This window comes from Melozone crissalis, unplaced genomic scaffold (assembly GCF_028551555.1).
Source record: "Melozone crissalis strain CALT ecotype California unplaced genomic scaffold, PUWL_Pcris_2 ptg000029l_1, whole genome shotgun sequence".
NCBI classification, from domain to species: domain Eukaryota; kingdom Metazoa; phylum Chordata; class Aves; order Passeriformes; family Passerellidae; genus Melozone; species Melozone crissalis.
The window spans coordinates 18,356,170-18,373,804 of NW_026535807.1; the positions used below are offsets into that span (position 1 = coordinate 18,356,170).

General features: G+C 41.3%; 1 protein-coding gene across 1 annotated transcript in view; it reads left to right on the plus strand.

The window, feature by feature from the left end:
* Window positions 1-2,775: 2,775 nt before the first annotated feature.
* ATG7 (autophagy related 7) overlaps window positions 2,776-17,635 on the plus strand; it is a 94,375-nt gene continuing 79,515 nt past the window's right edge. Inside the window, exons 1-12 of the mRNA XM_054281308.1 lie at window positions 2,776-2,967; window positions 3,497-3,551; window positions 4,317-4,434; window positions 5,232-5,309; window positions 5,751-5,867; window positions 6,406-6,555; window positions 7,034-7,122; window positions 8,103-8,224; window positions 9,211-9,301; window positions 10,912-11,056; window positions 11,697-11,855; window positions 14,520-14,714. Of these exons, the coding sequence (XP_054137283.1) occupies window positions 2,790-2,967; window positions 3,497-3,551; window positions 4,317-4,434; window positions 5,232-5,309; window positions 5,751-5,867; window positions 6,406-6,555; window positions 7,034-7,122; window positions 8,103-8,224; window positions 9,211-9,301; window positions 10,912-11,056; window positions 11,697-11,855; window positions 14,520-14,714 (1,497 nt within the window). The 5' untranslated portion in view covers window positions 2,776-2,789. The remainder of the gene's footprint in view (window positions 2,968-3,496; window positions 3,552-4,316; window positions 4,435-5,231; window positions 5,310-5,750; window positions 5,868-6,405; window positions 6,556-7,033; window positions 7,123-8,102; window positions 8,225-9,210; window positions 9,302-10,911; window positions 11,057-11,696; window positions 11,856-14,519; window positions 14,715-17,635) is intronic.

The following is a 17,635-nucleotide window of genomic DNA, read 5'->3' on the forward strand; positions in this document are numbered from 1 at the left end:
AGAAACCTCCCACCAACGTGGGGCAAGGCTCGAGAGAATATTTCAGGAGTGGTTTCCTGTAAAATGCTTTCAGTGTTTTCCATTTGACAGCCAAGGTCAGAGGACACTGAGCTTCAGAGAACCCAAAGAGAGTCTGGGGATTTCTTGTGAAAAACACATTCACTCTCCTGTGAGTGAAAAACACCAATCACTTGTTTCCAAAATTTTAAATGGTTATATAAATAGCAATATAATTAGAGTAATAAAAATTTTGGACAATTTGGATTTAGGACAATATGAGACAATAGAAACAAAGAGTTGCAGACATCCAGGTACCTTTTTCTGGGCAAAATAAACCCGAAAAAGAACCCACATTAACAGAGGATTAACTCTTAAAAAAATAACCTGTTGCATGTTCATACATCTCATACATGATGCATAAATTCCATTCAAACACAGGATTCTGCCTGGTCAGTGTCAGCTTCTTCCTCTGAATCCTGATGGCATTTTCAGGACTGAGTGAGGAAGAAGAAGTTCATTTCTTCTGATGAGGGAGCAATAAATTCTTTTTATCTGAAAGATTTAGGTGTCCTGTGGCTACTATCTCAGTGGGGGTACCTCATTCCTCTCTTTAAAAAAAGTATCTTACATAGCATAGTTTCTATTTTAACCTTATGTTATAACCTTAAACTATATTTAACACACTACTTAAGAGAATTAATACAACATAAGTCTCTAACATAACACATATACTATTCATTTTAATAATTGCAAGAAGCCAATAATAAAATACGCATTTTTCACATGTGGAAATTTAAAAATCACTGGCAGCTGAGCTATCTTGGGTGTGAAATAGATCTCCAAGAGCTTATGAGACCTGGCTTGAGGAGACCCCTATTTCACTCCAGTTATGGGCTTTGGTCCATAACTCTCCATATTTTGGTCCAAAATATGGTCCATATTTTCTTCAGAGGGTGAGTGCTGACAGTTGGCAGATGTGTACAGGCGTCCTCTTCATTCATGGAGGATTGAATGGATGTTATCCCATCCCAGCAAGCATTTTAACACAAGCGTACTTACATCAGCTATTTCACTGAGCTTATTTAACAACAGAAATAAAAACTGTATCTTTATAACAAAGTTACTTTAACACTACACATGCAAAATCCATTTTAACACTTGCGAAAAGCCAGTATTATACTATGTATCCCTGACAAAGGTGTGCTGGGATTGTGATGTGCTGGTTTACAGCTCTCGGAGCTCTCCGTGGGACAGCAGGGACACCTGGCGGGGCAGCAGCGAGCCCGGGATGCCGCGGCCAGCCGGGAATTCCACCGCGCTCTTCCACACCGGCAGCAAATGCCGCCCACAGGAGAGGAAACAGCAGTGCAGGAGCACGTGTGGGCATTTTCCCACCGTCTAAAATGGAATTAAATTAAATTATTAAATCTTCTGAGGGCTCTGCTGCGTGCAGGGGAAGAAGGAGCAGCACAGGGCAGCGGACACACGGACGGCAGCGGACACACGGACGGCAGCGGACACACGGACGGCAGCGGACACACGTGCGGCTCCGAGCGCTGCGGGGCGCGGGTCAGCCGGACTGCCCCGAAGCGGAGGATGCTACCGAGAGCGGACGAGCACAGCCGCATCCCGCCGGGATCGGGACCGGGATCGGTATGGGGATGGAGATCGGGACCGGGATGGGGATGGGGATCGGGATGGGGATCGGGATGAGGATGAGGATGGGGACCGGGACCGGCCCGCCCAGCGTGGCCCTCACGCCATCACCCCGCGCCGCCCGGCCGTCACACGCTCCGCCGCGGTAACATCACCGCTGTGCGCCGGCCGGGCATGCCGGAAGTGCGGAGCGAGCGGCGCAGCCGGTAAGGGGGAACGGGGATGGAGTGCCACGGGTCCAGAGAGCCTACACGGCACCGGCACCGTCACTGCCGGGTCACAGCCCCGGCACGGTCCCCGCCCTGCCCCTTGCTCCCCGCGGTCGGTGTGCCCGGGCCTCACCGGCTCCCCGGGCTGCAGTCAGGCGTACACGGGGCGGGGGCTGCCCCGGGCCGGGCCGGGGCCGTGTCAGTGTGCGGGGATGGTGCCATGTCCGTGTTCGGTGCCGGCGCTATGTATGTCCTCTGTCAGCCCGTGTCACTGTGCGGGTCCCGGTACCGTGTGGCTGTGCGAGGCTGGTCCCATGTCAATGTGCGGGGATGGACCCATGTCTGTGTTCGGGCCCGGTGCCGTGTGGCTGTGCCGTTCCCGTGTCCGTGTACGGGGACAGTGCCATGGCCATGTCCGTGTTCGGTCCCGGTGCCGTGTGGCTGTGCCGTTCCCGTGTCCGTGTACGGGGATAGTGCCATGGCCATGTCCGTGTTCGGTCCCGGTGCCGTGTGGCTGTGCCGTTCCCGTGTCCCTGTCCGGCCCCGTTCCCGTGTTGGACCTCTGTCCGTCCATGTCGCTGTGCGGGGCCGGTGCTGGTCCGGGTACCGTGTGGCTGTGCCGTGTCCGGTGCCGGTGTCCCTGTACCGTGCTTGGTGCCGGTGTCCCTGTGCCGTGACCTTGTCCGTGCTCGATCCCATTCCCGTGTGGTTGTGCCGTGTCCGTGCTCGGTCCCGTTCCTATGTGGCTGTCCCGGTGCCGGTGTCCCGGTGCCATCCCGGCTGTATCTCTGTTCACAGGGCCGCGCTCCCCCCGGGCCATGGCCGCAGCAGCCCCGTTCCGTGCCGGGCCATGCCCGCTGTGTCCGTGTCCCGGTGCCCATCCAGGCTGTGTCTCTGTTCACAGGGCCGCACTCCCCCCGGGCCATGGCCGCAGCAGCCCCGTGCCGTGCCGGGCCGTGCCGTGCCGGTCCGGTTCCGCTGCAGTTCGCCCCGTTCAGCAGCGCGCTGGACGCGGGCTTCTGGCACGAGCTGACCCAGAGGAAACTCAACCAGTACCGCCTGGACGAGACCCCCAAGCTCATCAAGGGCTACTACTACAACGGTGAGCACCCGCTGACCCACCCACCGGGATCTGCCAATTCCACCAGGCCCTGCCAATCCCACCAGGCCCTGCCAATTCCACTGGGCTCTGCCAGTTCCACCGGCCCTGCCAATTGCACCACTCTGCCAATTCCACCAGGCCCTACCAATCCCACCAGGCCCTGCCAATTCCACCAGGCCCTGCCAATTCCACTGGGCTCTGCCAGTTCCACCGGCCCTGCCAATTGCACCACTCTGCCAATTCCACCAGGCCCTACCAATCCCACCAGGCCCTACCAGTTCCACTGGGCTCTGCCAGTTCCACCAGGCCCTACCAATCCCACCGGCCCTGCCAATTCCACCCAGCTCTGCCAATTCCTGCCTCTCCTCTCAGCCTATTCTGCTCCTCTGGCACATTTCAGATGTTTCTGAGACACTACAAAGAGTGGCTGGGAGTTTTGTATGTTTCGCTGTAATTTACATCAACAAAAACCAGAAATAACCCCAATGTTTTGGTTTAAAAGGAGCTTTGTTGTTGCTTTTTTGTCCAGGTGATCCTTTGGGCTTGCCAGCTCGCTTGACACTGGAGTTCAGTGCCTTTGATATGTAAGTACAGGCTGGGGTTTGCCTCCATTTGTGTGTGGAGACACTTTCCTGACATAAAATTGATATATTAGTTAGAGAAACTCTATGTGAGAATAGATAACTCAACGTGAGAATAGATAACTCTACATGAGAATAAATAACTCAACATGAGAATAGATAATTCTACATGAGAATAAGTAATTCTGCATGAGAATCAATAACTACATGAGAATCAATAATTCTACATGAGAGTAAATAACTCTACATGAGAGTAAATAACTCTACATGAGAGTAAATAATTCTACGTCAGAATAAATAATTCTGCATGAGAATAAGTAATTCTGCATGAGAATCAATAATTCTACATGAGAATCAATAATTCTACATGAGAATCAATAATTCTGCATGAGAATAAATAACTCTACATGAGAGTAAATAATTCTACATAAGAATAAATAATTCTACATGAGAATAAGTGATTCTGCATGAGAATCAATTATTCTACATGAGAATCAATAACTCTACATGAGAATAAACTCTACATGAGTGGAGTTTATTTCCCTTTGGTAAAAAATCTTCTTACCAAAGGTTTTTGTTCTCACAGTCACCATCCTTTTTAGACCAATTTTCAATGATTTTTGTCGTGTATTAGTATATTTTAAGGTCAGAAAAGGCAATTTTCCTGAATAAATTAATAATGAACTTTATAGCAGTGAAGGGACTGCTTTGAGTCACAAAAAATTAACTCCTTCTGGCTGAATTTAAAATATTCCTTCTTTTTCCCAGGAATGCTTCAATACCAGCACGTTGCTGTCCTGCTTTTGGAACGTTGTATAACACCAACACTTTTGAGACTTTCAAATCCTGTGACAAGAAAGCACTTCTGGACAAGGAAGCAAATGAGGTGAGATTTAAAATCAGCTCACTGAGTGTTTTCAAATCCTTTCTACCCCTTGAAGTGCTTCACACTCTGCCCCAAATTTGGGGATACTCCAGTCCTGAGTAGCCTCAGGATTTAGCTTATTCTGGAAGGAAGAGTTTGGTGTTTGCTTTTTACTGTTCTCTACAAAAGATTTAATTTAATTAATGATAACTAATTCTACATGGAGAACTCCACACATTTTAAGCTCTGCAATGCTCTTGGAGCTGCCAGGGACTTGAATTCTGTAGAGCACATATTTTAAATTTGTGTTCATACCTAAAAACCAGCAGTGCCTGGTTTAAACCTCAGATTAATGCAATTTATCTGTATGACAGAGAGATGGGGGAGCTCCACAGGAGGAAGAAGCCTGAGATAAAGCAAGAAAAAGATGGGTGAGAGGGGCTGGTCTGCCTGCTCTGTCAGCAGTTAATTTAATGTCTTGGCCTGGGGAGAGGTGAAAGTCAAATTTAAGATGCTTTACTTTGACCTGTCCTTGATTCCTTTAATTACTTACCTTGGGTAACAAAGTTTTCATGCATATCTTCACTCCAAAATAGGAATTTTTTGCATTCCTGTGGCCTTGTAATTCCCTGTTGTCTGACCTTTAAAATCCTTTTAATGCAGATAGTTGTATGAATAAATTCAGTTAAAAAAAAAAAAAAAAACAGTGAATGTTTATCTCCAAACTTTAAGAATTACAGATTTTTGCAGCTGTTCTCATGTCCTCTTGGTGTTTCTCTGCCCTTTTTCTTCCTCCTTGTCCCCACAATCCATTGCAGATCTGGGAATCCATCAAATCTGGAGCTGCCCTGGAGAACCCAATGCTCCTGAACAGGTTCCTGCTGCTGACATTTGCAGTGAGTAAAGATAATTTGTGTCTCCTACTTGTAGTGGAAGTAGTGAAGTAGTTTCTTTTTAGGAATATTAGTATATTTTCTATTCATAATAATGCTGCATTAATTTATTTTTATATTATTTTCTACAAATTAGATTACCTGATGGCCTTACAGATATCAGTAGAAGTAGAGCAGCTGTTTCATGTTTAATTAATTGAAAACGTTACTAAATGTTCCTGCTAACAAAGCCTGAAGGATTGTACACATATTGTCTGTTTAAATCTTAAATAAAAACATTTACAGAGAATAGAAGTCTTTTAGTATTTTTATGATTTTCTAAAATCATTGTGAGGTTCCCATTCCCATGGTTAAAATCATAAACCATTAATTTTAATTAGCATTATATAATTTATTTTGATATGTCTCTTTATTACCTAATTTTACTTCTTTTTTTCCCCCTAGGATTTAAAGAAGTATCATTTCTATTACTGGTTTTGCTACCCTGCTCTCTGCTTCCCTGATGGAATTGAGATCACACAGAAGCCTGTCTGTCTTGGGGACAGGTTCTCACTAAATCAGGTACTCAAAATCCTAAAGATTGTGAATTCTGCAACACTGAGAACTCCTGTGAGCTTTAAAACTCAGTATTTTGGTCACCACATCCTGAATTAATTGGAGACTAATTTATTTCAAAAACTTCACTTTTTTATTTCTATGTTTGTTTTTTTATTTACCTTTTGTTCCATAACTTGTTTAAATTATCTCAGTTTACGTGCAGATATGGCAAACAATTCTTGAAGAGGTGATTATGCTAAGCTATATATTTTATATTTATTTTTGAGATATATATGTTAAGCTGTATATAAAAATGAATATTCATATGTAGTTATGGATACAACTTGGTTTTGAAATTCATTTAAAAAACCTTTATAAAGGGGCATCCCCTGAGTGAGGCAACTCATTAAAATTACAAAATTGTTAATAAAGTGCATGTTTAGATAAGAAAATAAGTTAATTTTTTAAATTTTTTAGGAAAAAAATAAACAAATTTTAGTTTCTTTCATATTACAGTGCAGAATTGTTAAAGCTGTTGGTTCAGTTGCGTTTGCTCTTTCAGATCCAAGCCCTGCAGAAAGCCTACGATGATCTCTGCCAGGAGGAGGGGGTGACAGCCCTGCCTTATTTTTTAATCAAGTATCATGATAATTCTGTCATGATATCCCTGCTGAAAAAGTGGGATGGCTTCTTTCAAGACCAAGGAGAAAAGGTAATGAGAATTTTATATGATTTTATATAATTAAATGTTTTATCTGTGAATGGTTTGAGGTTTTAATGCTGAGCTGGGCACGGTGGTTGAGTCCTGAGGGTGGCTGTAAAGTGATTTTTGTGCTGTTTTCCCTTTGATTTGTTCTCTTGCTGGCCTTTCACTTTTTGATCATCCCAAAATCAGTGCAGAATTTTGGGTTTGGAGCAAGGCTTCAGTTGCTGGGCTTCCCTCCTAATTGTGTTTTTAAAGTAATAAAAATGCATTTACTGCAGGGAACATCCAGTGTCCCTGAAGAGGCCAAACTGAAGGAATCTCAAAGCTGTGGCAAAAGCTTGAGGAAAACCTGGTGTGAGCATGGATTAAATATTTATAAATATGCAAAATGTGTCTGTAGGCCAGAAGTTTTAAATAAAAATGCCAAATACCCTTTGCCTGACTGTGGATGGAGGAGTTCTCAATTGAATAATTTCATTTGCAGGTGACAGTTGGAGTTTATGATCCTTGTAATTTATCCCAGTATCCAGGGTGGCCACTGAGAAACTTCCTGATCCTGGCAGCCCACAAATGGTACCTGTTTTATTCTTTCCCACCAAGATTATTTATTGGTTGATATTAAATGAGATCATTTTCTCCATGGTGTTTCACTAATATCAATATTGCTTGATATGAAATGAGATCATTTTCTCCATGGTGTTTCACTCATATCACCCACCTGAGATTTTCTTTTTCCCCTTGATATTCACTTGGAGTGATTCTGATTTTGTGCATTATTCTGGTTTTTACTTTTGTCAGTCACAAATTCCTGTAATCCTAAAATGAATGCATTTCCCTGGGAATGCAAACCTCACACCCTGCCAGTACCCTCCAGCTGTGTCAAATCTTATTTAAAATACTCTGTGAATTTAAATAATTAATTAGTGTCAAGTAATAGCAGACTTACATTTTAAAAAATTGATATTAGTAGGTTTTCTTCCTGTACCACTTGAATTTTTTTTGTTGGGGAGAAGATGGGAAGAGAAGACAGTTACATTCTGTGTTTTGAAAAAAAGGATTCAAATTATCAAATGAATTTGTGTTGCTGTAACAAAACTGTAATTAAGTTGCACTTCCATAGTTTTGAGAGTTACATTTACACAGCCTTGGGGTTGAGAAGGGTTTAGGCACTAAAATTCTCAATTTTTGTTTGGGTGTTTGAATCATAAGGAGGAAAAATTATATATATTGAGAACTCAGAGGATCATGGTGCTGATGTGTGCTCTGGTGCTTTTTTGCTTTTTATTCCTCTGAATCTGCAGTTTGTCCAGTGCTGGATGAATGCAAGGACAGGCTGACAGTGGAATTGCTTTGGAGCTGTGTCACACCAAACATTTACACTTCAGGGATTATTTCTCTTTCTGTACCTGATAAAGACAACACTCTCAGTACCAAGACAAAAAGGCTCATTCAGAACCTGCAAAGGACTAAACCTGTGTGAAATGCTGTTAAAATAATTCTCTTTTCTATGAAAGAAGTTGCATGTCTGCCTCTATTTCTCTTTTATCTGGCAGGGGCAGTGCTCTGCAGAGGCTGGAAGTGCTCTGCTTCAGAGACAGGACCATGCAAGGGGTGAGGGACATCACCCACAGCATCATCTTTGAAATCAAACTGCCACAGGCACCCCTGGGCCCAGGTGAGCCATTAAAAACTATATTTTCCCCTTTTTTTTGCCTTCTTAATCACTGCTGACATGGCAAAATAAATTACTACTAAAAATTGTTATTTATGCTAAGTTGTTTCAAATGGATTTTAAATTGTTTCAATTATCTCTAAAGGAAGTGGTTCCTTTTTCAACAAAGAAAGAAGAGGGAATATTCTCTCTTAAATTTTTTCCTCCTGTAATTGTGTTTCCAATTGAAAACTAAGAAAAATCCTCTTGGTGATATAGAAAATGAAATAGAACAGCAGTTTGTCTCATTTTTTCTTGTTGAATTTTTATGCAGCCCCTCAGGTAGGAAAAAAGTGATAGTGAATTTATGGGATGCAAAATTTCTGGAGAATTTCTAAAATGATAAAAACCTATCCCAGAGTGGAACTGTTGCTTTAATCCCATAGTGACACATCCAGGTGTATTTTAAAGCAGTAGACTTAAAATGTTGAAAAATAATCTCAGATTTAATTTCTAGGTACAGGACAGCACCACAAATTTTCTCTACCTCAGGCCAAAAGTTCTGAATGCTTCATATGTCCTTGTTGCAAATTATTTCATTCTATATAATTAAAATACATAATTCTCCACTGAATTTGCACGTGGGGTCTAGGGACCATGAAATGATGACTGAAATTAGCAAAATTGACTGAATTATGAATTTACTGAGCTTGGCATTAAAGATCCGATGGGGAATGATGCCAGGCTCTGTGCTGGGTTTGAAGCTGAACAGGCAAAAGCAGCACAGGGGACACCTGAGAGCAAATTAAACTGCAGATTATTTACTGGCAGGTTTAAAATAAGGGTTTTTCCAACAGGGTTAAGTCCAAAAAATTTCTTTTTTTATGTCCTAGGATATTAAGGTTTTTATTCTTTATTTCCTTTTTCTTCCCTTTTTTTATTTTTTTGTTTTGTTTTTGTTGTTTTGTTTGGGTTTTTAATTTTTTTTGTGTTTTAAATATTTCAAACAGATTGTCCAAAAGCTGTTGGATGGGAGAAGAACCAAAAGGGAAGCATGGGGCCAAGGATGGTGAATCTCAGTGAATGCATGGATCCAAAAAGGTTTGGTTTTTATCTTTTAAATCCCCACAGTTTTCTTTACTTGGGTTTAATCCATAGCAAGTTGAAATGTGAAATAGGGAAGAATATGCAGTAAAACATCCACTGGATATTGTTTGGACTTTCTTTTGGAGGGAAGGACCTTCACAGAGCACATATTTAGAATTTATCCTCATACCCAAAAACTGGATATGCAGTGCACTGCCTGCAGCAGAAATCTTGGCAATTTTGGGCTCTAGCTGAGAATTCTGAATGCATTTATTTAAAACTGAGTGAAATGTAGGTCAGAGTGTTACAGGCCTGTGGAATTTCATTGAATTCCATAACCTGCAGGGTGTTCATGAAAATGAGCATGGGGGAAAGTTCATCCTTTGGGGTTTGTCAGAGTGGGACAGGAAGGAGCTCAGGAAAATGAGATTTTAATAATTTTTATCATTCTGTACATGATGTTTGGGCAATGGATTGAAAAGAATGGGGTTACAGAGTGTCTGCAACTGTGTCCTTGCCTTGGAAAAACTTCTTGGTGTGATGGTTCAGGTTCAGCCCATCAAGCAAAGCCATTTTTATGAAGCATTTGTGGAAATTCTCAGAGTCTTCACAGATATTCAATAAAATTCATCTCAGAGTTCTTAATTCTTCAAGTTTCTTGACCTTCTTTACTTGATTACATTATCTAAGTGCTTCCCAAAGAGGTGTTGGTAAAATGCCAGCCTTGACAAGAGCCATTTAAATCCTTGTTGGACAAATCATTTTCTGGATGCTGAAAAGATTTTATTTAGGATGTGTGAGGGAATGAAACTTGCAGGAATCCGAGACCTGTGCTGGTCTGGCTTGGTGAGGGCTTTAACACTCTGTGCTCTGATGGATATAAAACTCTGCCCCTTGCTTGAACACAGATTTCCTACTTCATTTTCTTTCTCAAACTTCCACAAAGATGGCCCCATGTGCCTTAGGCACGTGTGGAATATTTCAAGTTAAGGGCAGGAGTAACTGGATACAGGAAACCAGGTAGTTTCAAAAAGAAACAAAAATTTATGGATAAATTATCTGTCTTAGCACTCATCTTAACAAGAATCTTGGCTGAGACACCATTTTTATTTCCTATTTGCATTAATTTTATTTTAGATTGTTACCTTTTCAGAAGCTCTTGTCTGTTTGTTTTTTCATATTACCTATGTGTTATACTACTTCATTTTTCTTTCTCAAACTTCCACAAAGAAGGCCCCACATGCTTTCTTTAGGGCACAAGTGGAGTATTTCAAGTTAAGGGCAGGTGTTACTGGATACAGGAAACCAGGTAGTTTAAAAAAGAAACAAAAATTTATGGACAAATTATCTGTCTTAGCATTCAGCTTAACAGGAATCTTGGCTGAGACACCATTTTTATTTTCATATTTGCGTGAATTTTGTTATTAAAATTTTAGGTTTAGATTGTTACTTTTTCAGAAGCCCTTGCGTGTTTTTCATATTACCTATGTGTTATACTGCTGAATTCTTTCTCTTCTTTAAAATAGTGTTTAAAAATTACCTCATTCAGCTGAAATATCAGTGATTTGTTTGTTGGAGAAGCACAGGAGGGTTCAGAGGTTGTTGTTATTTATTCCCTGGCACAGGTTGGCAGAATCCTCCGTGGATCTGAATTTGAAGTTGATGTGCTGGAGGTTGGTGCCTACTCTGGATCTGGAGAAGATTGTGGCTGCCAAGTGTCTGCTGCTGGGAGCTGGCACCCTGGGCTGCAGTGTGGCAAGGACCTTGATGGTGAATCCTTCATCTCACAAATAACCTCCTGCTTCTCATAAAATCTAAATTAATTTATTTTTTCTGTCCAGCTGCCATGACACATCAGATCCAAATTGCATTCTCTGCATCAGAATACACAGAATTCACATTAGTTATATTAGAAATTGCAAGGAAGAGGTGAAATCTGTACATAATGGAAATAAATTACTGAAGTTCTGCTGACATGAGATAGTAAGGGAACGTTGGCAGAATATTTTGAATTTATTTAAAAAAAAGAAATTCTGGAACAAATTAACAAGCTACAAAGGGCAAATTCACAGGAAGCACTTGAAATAACTGCGCTGGTGATTCCTTTCAGGGATGTTCACCCTATTCCACTGAATTCAGCAGGGTTTGAGGGATTTCTGTTAAATGCTATATTTAGCATTTAAAACCCAAATTATTTATATATATATTTATATAAAATTTATATATTTATTATATATAGACATTTAGCAACCAAATTTTCTGTTCCCTTATTTCAGTCACTTCAAAAAACTACAAAAACTTTGGTAGCTTAAAAAAAGTGAACAAAACTCAACGTTGAGTGTGTGACATTACACAAAAACATTTCCCAAGGCTGTTGTACTTACCTTTGTTAACTTTTGTTCTCCTTTAGGGCTGGGGGGTGAGGAAAATCACTTTTGTGGACAATGCAAAGATCTCCTACTCCAACCCCGTGCGGCAGCCGCTCTACGAGTTCGAGGATTGCCTGAGTGGGGGCAAGCCCAAGGCTCTGGCAGCAGCAGAAAGGCTGCAGAAAATCTTCCCAGGAGTGGTAAAATCATAATTTCCATGTTGCTATCACTGGGGGAAAGGAAAAAATGGGAAAAAAAAAAAAGTGACTTTAAATTGCTATTCCAAGTTGTAGTAGTTAAACATTAAAAACACTTTGCAGGTGTTATGAAATATTATAGGTGGTTACTGAAATATCTTAGTTGGTTACTGAAATATTTCAGGAGGTTACTAAAGTTTTTCAGTTAGCTACGGAAATATTTTACTTCAAATTTCTGTTCCTGGTAACTTTGTTGAGGTAAATTGTCACAATATGACACAAAATGAACGACACTCACACGCCGAGATGTCCAAGGCAAATAAATCTAGTTTATTTCTGGACCTCAATATTTATAGAATTCCAAAAGTGACCATGGATTGGAGGATGAAATTGCCAACCACACTGGTCAAACCAACAGTCCATCAATTCTCTCCTCCTCCAGAAAGGAGTGCAAACCAATCATTATTTACATGAAAAGTCCATTACAAAAATGTGAACATCAGAAGGCTCAGAAGAACTTTAGAAGAATGGGGAGACAGTAAATATTTGTAGTAATGAAATATAATTAAGGATCATTAAGTAAATTTTTAGCTTGTTGATAGTGAAGTGAATTTTTTTCTTGTCTAGGATGTCCTAAGGAGCTTTGAGTAATGCCAGGTCAGACATATTAGTTGTCTACTCTGGGAGCAGGTCCTGAGAGAAGTAATAAATGTATTTTTGAGATTTCCTTTTATTTTTCACACCTCAAATTTGCAATCTTCTCTAAATTGATTTTCTATATTAGAAGCTATAGCTTAATTTTTAGCAGCTGGCAAAGAGAACAACATACAGTCCCCTTTTCTAGATGTCATGCTAATAATTTATGAGATGCTAACTAAATATTTTGGATAATTTGGAGGCATTTTAAAACTTTTCTTAGATTCCTGAGATTTTGGGATTCTGTGGAATGAGCAAGATCTTTCACTGAGGATACGTATGGACATTTACTCTTCCTTAAAATAATGCCAATGTGCTCTTTGAGCTCTTTTTGCCATTGTTTGGCAGCCAAATGCACCTCAGCCACTTTGGCTGGTGACTGCTATCTTTGTTTTGAGGCACATTTATTCAAATAAAATTGTTGGAGCTGCCAGGCTTGTCTGTATTCCTTCAGCTGCAATGCCTGGATTGAGCTTTTTTTGGAATTCTGGTAGGATTTTAATATTTACAAACCACATTGACCATTTTGTGGTGCAGTCAATTCTTGCTTATTTATTTTAATTTATTAAACACATAAATTATCAAATCAATTATAATTGATAAATTAATAAGTTATTAACAAATAATTAAACCCTGAGTCACCAGCAGTATGAGTTGAGCTGATCTAATCAATCAGCACTTGAGCAGCACAGGCTTGATGGGTTATCCATGAACACTTTATTCATACACAACATGGATTAAGTTCTGTATTCCTAGCAGGAATTTTGGAGGAGATAATGACACTGGAATTAAAGCCTGCCCAAAAATTTCCTGATGTCTGTGGTGATGGTACAGAGGGGAGAAAAAGGTGGATCCTTTGGTATGGTTAATGCAGCTGTTACCCACAGGCATTTCTCCAAGCTGCTAGACGGGCCCTGGTTCTTTTTATCCTCAGGGTGATATCTGTCTGTTGTTTCTGTCTGTTATTTCTGTATGTTATTTATTTCTGTATGTTATTTCTGTCTGTTATTTATGTGTGTTCATCCTTTTGGTCATTTGACTCACCTGGATTTATGAGTTGTGCTGATCATTAATTGATCTGTGCAAAAGCACATCCCACCAACCTTCCTCTCCTCTCTTCCCGTGGAATTTTATGCTTGGTTCATCCAGTTTTTGTATTTTGGTTCCTAATTTTTCCTGCAGTGCCAAACAGGGAGGCTTTGGCAAGGCTTGTCCTTCTGTGGCATAAATGAGGGCTCCATCCTTCCCTTCCCTTCCAGCAGATGGCTGGCAGCTTGTGCTGCCACATTTCCAAAGGAGTGAATGAATTGTTTGCATTGTCCATGCATTGTGTAGATGCTTCTTTGGCTCAGTATTTGCTGTTAGTGTGTCCTGCCCAAGTCAGGGGCTGGAAGAGGGAAATGTTTCTGCCACAGGAACAAATCCTGCAGCTCTGCAGTGACAAGTCTCAGAATTGCTTTTTGATGTCTCAGATTCCCACATGGCTGGGGAATTACATCCAAGGCTGTTCTCCTGCTGAGGAACTGAAAATGAGGAGCAGAGTGTGTGATGCTGCACATGGCTGTGACTGAAGCAGAAATAAAAACTGCAGCCTGTTAAAATCATGTGGGAAGGGGCTGGAAAGAGAATCAGGACACAATTTTCAATCACTGATCATAATCATGTGTGAATGTGGCTGCTTGGCTTTGGGGTGCTGTTTGTAACCCCTGGGATCAGGAGCAGCTCCTCTCTGTTCTTGTAGTGATTTTCTAGGCCTGCTAAGACTTTGAGTGTGTTCTGCAGAAATCCAGGGTGAGAAACCCCAGCAGCGTGCCTCAGTGCCCAACCCTGCCCCACAGAGAGGTGCAGGGAGCAGAGCTGCCATTCTGACAAGGGGGATTGAATTTGTCCTCTGCTCTGTGCTGGATTTTACACCTGTTTCATCACAAGGTCACCCTCTGAACTGCTGGTTTTCTCTCTGCCTCTCTCCAGAGCTCTGAGGGTTACAACATGAGCATCCCCATGCCAGGCCACCCCGTGAACTTCTCAGAGGTGACCATGGCCCAGGCTCAGAAGGACGTGGCACAGCTGGAGGAGCTCATTGAGAGCCACGATGTGGTGTTCCTGCTGATGGACACCAGGGAGAGCCGCTGGCTGCCGGCTCTCATCGCAGCCAGCAAGAGGAAGGTGGGCCACAAGCTATTCATTGCTTTTCTCCCTTTCCTTTCATTTTCTTTCCTTTTTTTTCCTTTCTTTTTTTTTTTTTCTTTCCTTTTTTTCCCCTTTCCTTTTTTTCCCTTTCCTTTTTCCCTTTCCTTCCCCATCAATGGCCAGATGTGGTGTTCCTGCTGATGGACACCTGGGAGAGCTGCTGGCTGCCTGCTCTCATTGCAGGTGTGCTGCCAATCCATTCATTTCCTTTTCCCCCTTTCCTTTTCCCCTTCTCTTTTCCCTTTCCTGCTGTCATTGCAGCCAGCAAGAGGAAGGTGCTGCCAGTCCTTTCCTTTCCTTTCCTTTCCTTGAAATTTCCTTGAAATTTCCTTTCCTTGAAATTTTTCCTTTCCTTTCCTTGAAATTTCCTTTCCTTGAAATTTCCTTTCCTTGAAATTTCCTTTCCATGAAATTTCCTTCCCTTTCCTTCAAATTTCCTTTCCTTCACATTTCCTTGCCTTCTCCTTCCCTTTTCCTTCCCCTTCCGTGTCTCCTTTTTCCCCTTTCCTGCTCTCATTGCAGCCAGCAAGAGGAAGGTGTCCCACCAAGACACTCATTTCCTTCCCTTTCATTCTCCCTTTATTTTAAGTCCTTTATTTTATTTTATTTTATTATTATTTATTTCTTATTTTAATTCCTTTATTTTAAATTTCTGGCCCTGAGCACTGGATTTCTTTCTTTATAGCTTAAATGAGCTTCCCTTTGCCAGTGGAGAGATTCAGTGAGGGCTTCACTGGGTCACAGCCTCAGGTGTAAGTGTGTGTAAATTGATAATTCATTAGCTCCTCCCAAATCCTCCTGGCCTTTCTTGCACCTGTGCTCTTGCTTTCTGTTGTAGCTGTTTAAAAACAGCACAGAAATGACAAAAATGGCAAGTTTGCAAAGCTTGTTATCTCCTTATAAAAAATCTGATTCTATTCCCCAGAGGACTGACTCTCCATGTTTGTTTAAAAATAAACATCAATAATATTAACCCATCACACAGCCCAGGCAGGGTGTTCCTGGCACTGTGTTTGTGCTGCTCATGGACACAAAATTCCTGCTACATACTGAGCAGAAATTTGGAGCAGAAATCATGCGAATAAACCAATTTCTGGCCTTTCTGTTCTTCTTCAGAGCTGCCAATATGAGCATCTTAAAGTTCAATTTTTAAATCTCTTCAGAATTTTAAAACAATTCAAGTCAGCCAACTCCCAATTATTATAGGAGTTGGCTGATTTTAATTATTATTTTTATTATCATTACCACAAAATCTTTGTGTTGTTTTGGTACCATACAGAACTTTTTTTTTCAACTCAACCCAAATTCTACTTTCAACTGTGGTAAGAGTTTTTCAAAACTTCAGTTTTAAAATTTCAAAGTTTGAAGCTGGGAAGTGCCAGGGCCAGCCTACTCTTCCACGTGGCATGGCTGGGAATTTCCAGCAATATGTGGAGTTTTGTGTGCATATTTTGTATTAATCCTGCCTGGTTCAATCAGGATAGAATGATTTTATGATCTCCAAAACTTCCCTTCCTTGTTTTCTTATCCAGCAGTGCCCCTCTACATTTTACTTGCAGCACTTGTATAATTATGAGGATAAATTTTGAAACTTTTGGTGACATTTCTCTGTTACTCTGTGGTGCAGTGTGTCTGCATCACAATTGGTTGATTTGATAACATCCCTTAGATCTGAGGAGATGGAACTCTGTCACTGAAAAAACAGCAGGGAAATCTCCAGGTGTCGAAAAAAATGCTCAATATTTTATGTTGTAAACACTTAATGAGAGCTCCAATGTGATTTTGTGTGGCACCTGCAGAGCTCAAGTACTGCACAGTTTGGTCCCAAAGGTCTCAAAAAGAAAATAAAGAACATAGTGAGAGATGATTTGTGTGAAATGCACACCACAGATCCATGGGGAGCAGTAAGAGTTCTTTTCCCCACTCCACCATTAAAGTGCCTTGGGGATCTTTGCCATTTCCTGCAGTCCTTCCCCAAAACAATCACCTCAGACCAACCAACCCCTCAAATGCTAAATCCTCTTGTCAGATATTAAATCTCTGCTCCTGCTGAGCACTGGAACTTGTTAAAATGTCTTCTTGCCAAAAGATACTTTTTCATTTGTCTCTTGTACTTTTCCATTGTCTCTTTATCAAAACCAGATGGTTTTTTTTAATTAAGGCTCAATCAGTTAGAATGGAATAGTTACCTGTAAACTGAGAAGAAACAGTTGATGGCAGTGGGAATTGTTTAACAATATCAGTAATTTCTGCTAATAGCAGCTCTTACTCATATTTTGGTAGTGGAACACCTTATTCAGGTTTTACAGGTAGATGCAGTGAGAAGATGCAATCTTTTAATTGCACAGATTCAGCAGCAGGTTGCCACTTCAGGACTGAGGAAAAACAAACTACTCCAAGGCTGAAACAATATGCAGAAATAATGGGAAATACTGAGAATGATGATGAGACTCAAAGCTTGCTAATTAAGATGAGTAATTCTTGAGAGAGCTTCCCTTAGAGTTCTTTTAAACAATTCCTGGGCGGAAGAATGGAAAACGAGGGAGTGCTGCAGCAGAATTTCTACCTGCAGATGAAGCAGTGCATCTCCCTTTGTATTTGACTGGCTGCAGTCAATATAGTGTTGATATTTGTGCCCCAGATTCCCCAGTGCACTTGCCACAAAGTGGAGAGAGATACAGTGAGAAGATGCAATCTTTTAATTGCACACATTCAACATCAGGGTGCCACTTCAGGACTGAGGAAAATAAACTACTCCAAGGCTGAAACAATATGCAGAAATAATGGGAAATACTGAGAATGATGATGAGACTCAAAGCTTGCTAATTAAGATGAGTAATTCTTGAGAGAGTTTCCCTCAGAGTTGTTCTTTTAAACAATTCCTGGCTGGAAGAATG